At 52.2% G+C, this 9737-nt stretch overlaps 1 protein-coding gene across 3 annotated transcripts in view; it reads right to left on the bottom strand.

Annotated features, from left to right (window-relative positions):
• Positions 1–500: 500 nt before the first annotated feature.
• Positions 501–9737, bottom strand: part of PTMA (prothymosin alpha) — an 11678-nt gene continuing 2441 nt past the window's right edge. Inside the window, exons 2-5 of one of the 3 annotated variants that reach the window (XM_032777240.2) lie at positions 6583–6654; positions 5708–5804; positions 2533–2606; positions 501–1287 (exon numbers count right to left, since the gene is read on the bottom strand). In XM_032777240.2, coding sequence (XP_032633131.1) covers positions 1240–1287; positions 2533–2606; positions 5708–5804; positions 6583–6654 — 291 coding nt within the window. In that variant the 3' untranslated portion in view covers positions 501–1239. The remainder of the gene's footprint in view (positions 1288–2532; positions 2607–5707; positions 5805–6582; positions 6655–9737) is intronic. The other 2 variants (XM_032777241.2, XM_032777242.2) reach the window with 2 other exon arrangements.

The raw sequence follows: 9737 nt of genomic DNA, 5'->3' as shown, positions 1-9737 counted from the left end.
GAGATGTTGAAGGGGTGACTTGATCAGCCTGTAAGCACCTACCTGGGGAATAAATATTTCATAACGGGCTCTTCAGGCTGGCATGGAAAGATCTCTGACACGATCCAACGGCTGGAGGTCGCAGCTAGACAAACTCAGATGGGAAATAAGGCATAAACGTTTAACAGGGAGGATAACTAACCCCTGGAACAATTTACCAAGGATCACGGTGGATTCTCCATCGCGAACCATTTTTAATTTAAGATTGAAGGTTTCTCTACCAATACCTGCTCTAGGAATCTGGGAAGTTCTACGGACCTGAACCTGCCTTACACAGCTCAGAGGAGCCCAGCAGCTGGTCTTGGAAACTAAGGAGCCTGCTGAATACAGGGAAGGCCTGGAGCTCCCAGCAAATACCACCATCAAATTCCCCCTCCGGCCCAGCCCAGCTTCTGATCAGACAAATGAAAACAACTTAAAAAAAATCAAACCAAAAACCAAAGCAGCAATTGGGAACCAGCTTCGTTAGAACAACTCGGCAAAATAAAATTCCGCTTTATTGGTGGACAACACTGTTTCACACATACATCAAACAGGCCAAAAAAAAAAATAAAAATAAAAATAAACAGCAACTTCATAGACAGAAAAAAAAAAACCAAAAAACCCCTTTTCTCTTTGGCCTTTGCCATCGCACACAAACCCACTATTATAGTACAGCTAAAGGACAGACACAAAAAAAAGTTACTGGAATGCTCGGAATAAGATTGTAAATTTTTTTTTTTTTTTGCGTTTTTGTTTTTTTACAAGGTCGTTTTTCCTCCTTCGGGAGAATGGTTTGTTGGGACGCGGTCACACCACAAGTAAAGTCAGAGATGGGTAACGAGAGAGAGACACACACTTCAAAGCCCCCCATTTGGTCAATCCGAGATCACTTAAAAATGGCTGACCTCCTAACAATATGTACAAAAATATAAAATGTAAATAAAAAATACAAACAAATTCTCCTTTAAAGTATTTTTAAGAAAGAAAGCAGGGCCTTGAAGTTTTGGTGCTGGGGAAAGAGGGGTTCTCGCCCCATTGATGGGGGGGAAATCTTTTCGGGCATTCATTCCGAGTGGCGGCGGCATCGCGGGCAGGTTCGCTCTACTTGGGAAGGGTGACCACGGCGGGGGGGTTGCGACGGGACGTTGAAAGTGAACAGGTCGCGCTGGCCTTTTGTTTGTTTTTCTCCTTATTTTAAAAAATATATATATGTGCTGCCTAGTCATCGTCGTCGGTTTTCTGCTTCTTAGGATCGACGTCCTCGTCCTGGGGAAGAGCAGAGGCGTTAGGGAGCTGCAGCAGTGGGTGCAGCTATGAGCGTTGCCAGGTGGCACAGGAAGGGTGGATTTCATGGTATGCCGGGAATGGTCGGGGGGGGATCCCACCCGAGCCCCTTTGGGCACGTAAGGCAGGTGGAGTGCTCATCCCTTCGGTCGTGGCTATATTCAGAGCCTGGGCCAGCGAGAAGGGATTTGGCATTTGCTTGTAGTGGCAGGGGTTTAGGTTTCTTCTCCACAATATCTTTGTTGCCTACCTGTGCCTCCCCATCCCACAGCCCCCGCCAGTGACCAGATCCTTTGAAACACAGGCCTGCCCACTGCAGCACTAATGCATCCATAGTGCACCCTGTGGGCCTTCTGACTCGAGTCTGTGGGTCGAGCTGCGTCCACACTGCAAGATGACAGGCTTGGCCCCCAGTCACAGCAGGAAGTGGGCTCTGACCCACTCCGCCCCACAGCAGGGTGTTAGGACCTGGGTGCTTGCTGCGAGTTGAACTGATGTGTGTGTAACAGAACTGGGGTTTGGGCTCAAATCTGAATCAGAATCCAGGCTTAATGTGCAGTGTAGACATATCCCTGGCTACCAAGTGAGACCTCCCCTCGCCAGGAAGCCCTATTCACCCCCGCCCCCACACAGGCTCCCAGCATTTCCTTCCTTTTGGTGTTTGGCTGGAAACCAAGTTCGTGCTGAACAGTCAGAGCGGACGCTGGAGCCATGTGTGAGGGGAAGAGGCGCAGCGTGGAAAGCCACCCAGAGTTCAGGCAAGCAGCTCTCCCCCCCGCCCCCTCCACACGCATGGGGGGGGGGCACACTACTCTCTAGCAGAGCGCTACAGCTCCCATGCTCATCAGGACTCGACAAACTGAGGACAATCCTGGGGGCTGACTACCCAGCCCTCCCTCCCCCTCCCCGTAATCCACCCCTGGATTTCCCAGAGCACCCAGCACCACTGTTCCCAATCCCCCTCCTCCCCAAGCCATCGGAGTAGCTAAGAGGGTTCCAGTCTAGCTAGAGTCCAGGCACAGTAGTTCTGGCTGTTCCCTTGTAGCCATGCTGGCTTCTAACCCGGCCCCAGGTCTCAATGGAACTGGGGTGAGGCCCGTGCACAGGCCTGGTGGGAGAACACGGCAACGGACCGGTAAGTGTGGTTCCACGAGGGCTCGCTGGCCCAGCGCCAGCCCCTCCAGTGTCCTGTTCTCTGGGGTTCACAGCCTGCTGCACCCCACCTACCTCGTCATCCTCAGCTGCCCGTTTGCCTGTGGGTGCGTCGCCTTCCTCATCTTCATCGCCGTCCTCTTCCTCACCTGGGGGGAGGGCAGGAAGAACAAGAAACGTGAGCCTTTGGTGGCAGCTTCACGCTGGCCCAGTCTAATGTGGAAAGGACACAGGGGCTGGCAGGCAGGCGAGGAAAGCACCAGACTAGGCAGAGACCAGCTGGCATGGGAACCCGACTCTTACGGGACAAACTCAGGGCTTGCCCTTCTGCTCCTCGTACGTTCAAGGGCAGCACCAGCTCTTTGTGCGTGTTGCCCAGGCCGGGCTGCGTGGGCCCCCTCCAGACAGCCAGAGGCTCATGGCCCAGCACATGTCTCCACTGCGACGCCCAGAACTGCCCTCCCTTCCCCCTCCCGCTGCAAGGGCTGGCACATACTGCCCTCGGCTGGCATCAGACACCCTGGAGCTCCGGCTCGTGCAGCCACACAGCGAATCAGCATGTCCGCCGTGCAGGGGTGGGACGAGAAGGGTGGAGATTATTACAGAAGACGGCGGCTGGGAATAGGAGACGGGGCCACTATACGACTAGCTCGAAGCCAGCTGCATCCTAGCTGAGCAGTTACCACTTGACAGCTGCTTGGGCCCCAATGCCGATTGCCGCAGGTGCCTGGGCTGCAAAATCACCATTGCACAGCCCATTTCTTGGAGAGGAAGCGGGCGGGGGGGGGGGGGTCTCAGCAGAGTGGCCAAGAGCGGAGTGGGCCACCTGGACACTAGAGAGTCCCCTCTGCATCTAGAGTGGGGCTTGTTGGCGGAGGTGGGGAGGGAGCCCATGCCTTATGTGGATAAATAGAGTGACGAGCACCAAGTTTGCTTAAAAAAAGAAAGCCTTTCCTAGCGGCTGCTCTAACTGCTCCGATTACTTCTGCTTCTCTTCGCGGCGATTAGTCCATCTTTAATGAGTTAAGAGAGCCAGAGCGCATTAGTTCCGAGTCAGAACACGTCCTAATGATCAGAACGGCCAACAAATTCTGCTGACCGGCCGCAGCCTTCCAGCAAGGGGGCAGAGAGTCAGACGTGACCCACTTTGAGCTCAAATAGCCGGTGGATCAGAACAATGCCGCCTACTGCGCCCGAGGCCAACTGGGAGGGGAGCGAGACTGGGGAGGGGAAACCAGATCAGCCTAAGTACTTTGCATAATGGGAGGCCTTGCTAAACTGACAGCATTCAGGCCAGTAAGCTGTCTTTAAATGTCACCATGAGCCACACGTACAGACAGCTGGGGATTAGGGTCATCCGCCCGGCACGCCCCCCGTCAGCATACGCTCAGACCCAGCATTGCCCCCGATTCTGGAGCTGCCCGATTAGCTTGAAAGCTTTGCCAGCGAGCTCAAGCACCGGGTTACTTGGGTGGATCATGTGACCGCAGTCAACCTGATTGGGGGCATATTTAGCTGCCTGAGCTTCTTTGAGCAAGCAAATTATGGGATAGGGTTGGCAGGGAGGGATCTTTAACAGTGGATTTGATGACTCGGGGCTGAAGTTTAGTTCCAAGTATTTCAAACCAGCAGGAGGCAGGAGAGTCACTGGCAGCCCTTACTGGCTTTTCTCTCTCCTATGCAATGCCCAGGCTGCTCGGATCAGCCCCTTAGGAACCTCTTCCAAGCAGAGATTACCTAGGGTTAGGCTGGAAAGACATGAGTTAACCTTCCTGGAATCCCGGAGAGCCCCTGCCTCTTCCCCCCTCCATGCCAGCGTTAGCCATGCAGCAGGGGTGCAGGTGGCTCAGTGCTCCGAATCATAGCCATGCTTTTCTTTGAGGGGTGGGGGGGTGACAGCAGAGGGGGCTGCATCATGCTCACCACCACGGGATCTAAACAATGCCCCACACCCACAGTGAAGCCCAGCTACGTAAACCACCCAGAAGCAGCAGGCAGCCCTTCAAGGGTTTCTCGGAAAAGGCGGATGGGCCCAGGCTCCCACAAGGCTGAGGTGAAATTTAACTCCAAGGGTTAAACCTCCATTCTGCAAGGCCGAGGCTGCTGGTGTATCTCCAGTGAGCTATCCAGGAACCAGTTCCTATACTCACAGCACCGTGTCCCCCTTATTCCCCCGGGGCTACTGCCAGGAAGAGCCCAGACTTTCCTCTATTCAGACACGGGCTTGCTTAAAGCCCTTCAACTCCCAGCCTCAAAACCCCACATCCAGCACAACCCACTGCTGCCGCCCAAGACTGCAGGGGATTAACCAGGACTAGCTAATCAAAGACTTGTTTCAGGTTGAGCTCAAGAAGCATGGTTTGCTAATAACGGTTCGCAGCCTCCTCCCAGCCTTAATTGGGATTAAAAAGAGATTTTTATTCAGTCACGTGGATCCTGGACAAGGAGCGGGGAAGGTTGAAAAGGGAAGTGACTGGTGGTCCACTGACGCCCACCTGCAGGCCGGGTTACGCTAGGAAACCGGAGGGAGGTGGGAGCTGCAAGGGGAGACATTTTAAAAAAGTTTAAATGAGCCATTTGCTCCTGTTCTAGCTGCAGTTAAGACGCGTTGCAGGAAAGAGCTAAAGGTTCATGCATCTACTTAAGTGGAACCAACTGCTTAGCATGAATCATTAGTCTGGGAAGTGAGTATGATTGAGCAGCACATGTGGGGACTGCATGAGAGCGGCATCGACCTCCTATGCACTCTGCTCCTCACCCGCCTGGCAAAGGGAGACCCCCAGAGCCCTGGCTCATTCCCCGTCCAGGTCAGGCCAGTGAGACTGTGGCTTCACCTGCCACGTGCAGCCAACGTTGGTTTGCCGTTTTGCTGGGACCGGCACAGCTCCTGGGATTAAGGGCGGGTTTTTCAACTACGTGCTATGAGCTAAAGCGTTCACTCAGGGCCTCTGCACTACACAGCATGGCTAGAATGGGAGCGATCTGTCCTCAACCTGTTAGAACAAACTCGGGCTGATTTCAGAGCCGGGCTGGCAGATCGGGGCCGCGAGGAGGCAGGGGAGGGACAATACAAGGCTGGCTAGTCCGTCAGTTGCAGCAAGCAGAGAACTGCCCAGAGCAGCCACAAGGGGGAGATGCTGCTACTGGCACTCGCTGGCCACGTGCAGTAACTCAAGCCTCTTGCTAAAGGGTCACATTTCAGGGCCGGATTTGGCTACTCTTAAGGTGAGAAAGCAGGGTGAAAAATTACCATCACCCTCTTCCTCCTCGTCCTCTTCTTCACCGCCTTCTTCTTCCTCTTCATCTACTTCATTGTCAGCCTCCTGCTCGCCATTTTCCTCGTTCTCCTTGTCAAGACAAGACACTCACTTAAAAAAAAAATGCATGGAGGGAAATCGCTCGCCTCCCCATCCCATCCCCACTCCCCACACACAGAACCGCAGCCCGAGATTGAGTGATCTAGAAACCCATCCAGCAAGTGCAGTTGAGGAGACATGCCCTCATCTTGCTCCCCCCTCAGCCTTCCTAGCAGGTGCCCACCGGCTGACATGCAAGCTACGTGTGTTTTCACTTCAAGGCTGTTCCCCGTTCTGTCTATGCTTCACGCAGAAACAAAGATAAAGGACTTAAATTTGATGGTAATGCGGCGGCTGCATCTTGAGCCTCAGACAGGAATCTAACGTCTATTGTGACATCGTGTCAGATTAAAAGGCAGCATTGTCAGTTTCCCTCTGGCAGTTGTTAGAAAAACAACAAAACAAGCAAACCCCAGATTTGCTTGTGTACAAGGCTTTCCCCACCCATCTGTTTGCCACATTTTCAAACCAAACCAGGGCTTCTAGAAGAAGGCGGCACTGAAGACAAGCATTCTCTGCAGGATTTAAGAGTCAGCCCAAGAGCTCCCGCCACACCTCCCCTTCCTGCCCGTACACCTGGAAATCACCTGCGGGCTGGAGGCTTTCACCAACTCTGAAACTGTACCAGCATGTTGCTTTCACAATGGGGTTACGCAGCAGGGCTTGCTGCATTCAATGTTTTCTCCTCCCAGAGAATGCTAAACAATGAGTCCGCGGGAACAGTAGCAAGCAAAGGGCCATCTCCCAAGGATGGTCTAGCGATACTTACAGCGTTGCCGTTGGCTGGTGCATCTCTGCCATTTTCTGTCTCTTCCACAACTTCTTTCTTCTCTTTTAGATCCTTAAAGGAACAGAAATAACCAACGAGTCACCAGGATTCCAGCCTACAATCCTCATGTAGGAAAGTTATAAAGTGAGGCGGGGGGGGAGGTCTGGGAGACAATTTACCCTTTACATCCCTTGCATAAGCAACTTGTTCTGGGCAGTTGTTGTGGGGGTTGGAACCAGGGAGAGATTTTAAGTCTGTCTTAAGTAGACTTTATTAAAGCAAAAGGTTCCTGGTACTAAAAGGAGGTGGCCACATTTAACTCAGGAACTCCCAGGATCTTCCAAACGTAAAGAGCTGGTCTCCTGTGTCTGCTTTGCAGCCAAAGCACTGGCTCATTTCCCACCTTATCGTGTTCAGGGGAAACGGCTGCATTCCCACTGATAGCCCTTTGGCGCACGCTGAATTACAGAATCAGTCACCCCAGGGTCTGCAGACTCGCACAGCCACTTGCTGCCTTCACAACAGCGAAGGGTAGAGAACTGAGTCCAAATTGTTATTAGCTGAGCTTGTGGTGTCTCTCCCAACCAGCTCATTCTTACTTGTAGTCACAGAGTGGAAACTCCACGATAAATCTCAAGACTCTTAGTCAAACAGCAGGGAGACGGCTATTTTTTCCACATTACTCCAAGGAACATGGCGTCGATAGATTTAACACTGCTAGATCAGTTCAAATCCGAACCACAAGCACAGGCAGGAGAGAGCAAGCGCCCGTATGTTTTTGTTATTGATCACTGTCGAGACGTCATGCCAAGTCACTAGGCAAACAGGCTGAAAGGATCCAACTTTCTGTTCCAGCACATGGCTAAAAAGAACGCTCTGGCACCCGCGTCTGCATCATCCACCCCTTATGTTACTGCATCAGCTGCAGCTAGATCCTGCTTGCCACGAGAGAAGTTATTACCCCTGCCAAGGAAAGTTAAGGGGCCTTTCACCAGGGCTGCAGGGCAGCCAGGCAGTCTGCCTTGAACAAAGACCATGAGGTGTTGGAAACTTTTTGGCAGCTTCCTACTCTGCTGCAGCACCAAACCTGTGTTTTTTTGGTTTTTGGTGGCCTCTCCGCAAGCCCCTCAGTCTGGATGGAAGCATGTCACTTTCACCCTCAGAGCTGGTGTCACTTCCTCTCCATCAGTGTCACAGCATGGCCGGCCCTGGTTAATATGCCCATCTCTCTCTTTTTATTTGGATGAAAATAACCTTTGGATTATTTGGTCAAAGGCATATTAGAACAGTGGACTACTTAAGCCTTTCAGATACCCAGGCATCTGGATAAAGCAAGCAAGGATTAATAAAGTCTGACCGCATTATCCCAAGGCAGCCTAGCCCTGGATGCCTTGAAAGGGCATCCTCTGCAATACCAAGCACTGGGGTTTATTACACCTGTTGCTGAGATCCTAGTCAAGTAAATCTTCTGTTCAGAAGTGCAGATCTACTTCCTCCTTCTACTAACATTTGAATCCCATGCAGATTGCAGTTTCTCTGAACCGACCATCTCTGACTCCTATCAATCATTACTGGAGGAGTGAGATGCTAGCATTTAACCTCACTCTTATTTGCTGCCATGCCATAACGACTTAGAGCCAGCACACAATTTTAAACTGACCTACAAGGAAATTCTAAGATACCCCAAGTTTAACACAGAAGAAATGAAATAGTCAGAATTTCCAAGTCACCAGTTACGATGTTCATAATCCTTTTTGAGAAGTTATGCGTAAAACACAAGTGGTTCTTATGGCTAAGGAGGAGCAGTAATGTTATTACTAATTTTAGTTTAATAAATCCGAGGCACCAGCCGTCAGTGTTCCATTTAAGATACTTTCAGTTCAAATATAATTGAGTTACCAGGCCAGGCTTATTTGCATAGTGACGGTGCTGCTAGAAATGCACACTACAACTTTTTCCATTCCTAAGAACGAATCCAATGCAAATAGACAAATTTGTACCAGACTACAGATGAGGAGTCAATGTAGCAGAATTACTTTAGGTTTTAATGCTTTGAAGGAGCCTCCAATTATAGGTGCGGCAGGACTGTTTGTCCATAAAATAGCAGGGATGTTTAGTCATAGGGAAGCCCTACCTTCCACCTTCTCCTGCTCCCAGAAAGTGAACTTGAATATTCCATTTGGCACAGTAGTAACGGACACTAGAAACCATCAAAACCAACTGCATTCATTAGCCATGTCATAGCTAATCCCCAGTACAGACAGATTAAAAAAACCAGTCGAGTCTGATCATTTACAAGTGGCCTAAAATATACAGCCAGCAAACTGCAAGGACTGGTCCAGTCCCAGGGACTTCTGGAATATTTGTTCATGTGATTTGTTGCCCTGCTGCAGGAGACCCACCTGCCCCTTCAGTTCTAGCCACACCATTCCGTCACTCAGAGGCAGTGGTTTGCGTGGACTCCACCGTGCGATGGATTTTAAGGGGCCTCAATTTTCAGTGACATCAGCAGTTTGAAAAGAAAGCTGAACATTCCCTGCACTCTAAGGGAACCGGCAGCTGCATTTGTTTTATTTATTTATTGCCAGTCTTCTGTGATCCCCAAAGCTCACCTGCAACCTCCCCGTGTTCTGAGTCAGTCAATGGGGCGTACTGCAGCTTCAAAGGGCCAGGCTGTGGGCTGCAGCAACCCTCCCGCCAGCAGGGGGCGCCGGCTCCTTAGCGCCACGCGCCCTGTCTCATTTCAAACCCCGCGCCACTCTCCGCGCCTTCTGATTGGCCCAGCCCCGGCGCGCAAGCCCCGCCCTTCGCGTCTTGCCGGGAACTGTAGTTTCCGCAGGGCCCTCCGGCGCAAGGCCGCAGGCGGGGAGAGAACTCCAACTCCCATGGGGACCCGCGCGGGCGGAGCGCGCAGAGGCGGCAGCACGTGGTGATGAGCGAGCTCTGTTGCGAAGCTGGGGGAGGGGGGCGGCGCTGAGCAGAGCAGGAGGAGCCGCCGCCCGGGAGCAGAGGCTGCAGCTCTGGGACCCCTCCCCCCACCCGGCGGAATAAATCTTCACGTCGGGACAGTGAAATAAACAAGACACTGAAGCGGGCGGGACCCGCGCCCTTGATCTGCTCCCCCGCCGGACCCCCATGGGGATTGGGGGGGGGGG

Source organism: Chelonoidis abingdonii, chromosome 8 (genome assembly GCF_003597395.2).
Source record: "Chelonoidis abingdonii isolate Lonesome George chromosome 8, CheloAbing_2.0, whole genome shotgun sequence".
In the NCBI taxonomy this organism is placed as follows: Eukaryota; Metazoa; Chordata; order Testudines; family Testudinidae; genus Chelonoidis; species Chelonoidis abingdonii.
The sequence above is the reverse complement of the archived record's forward strand: the minus strand, read 5'-3'. Positions and strand labels throughout refer to the sequence as shown.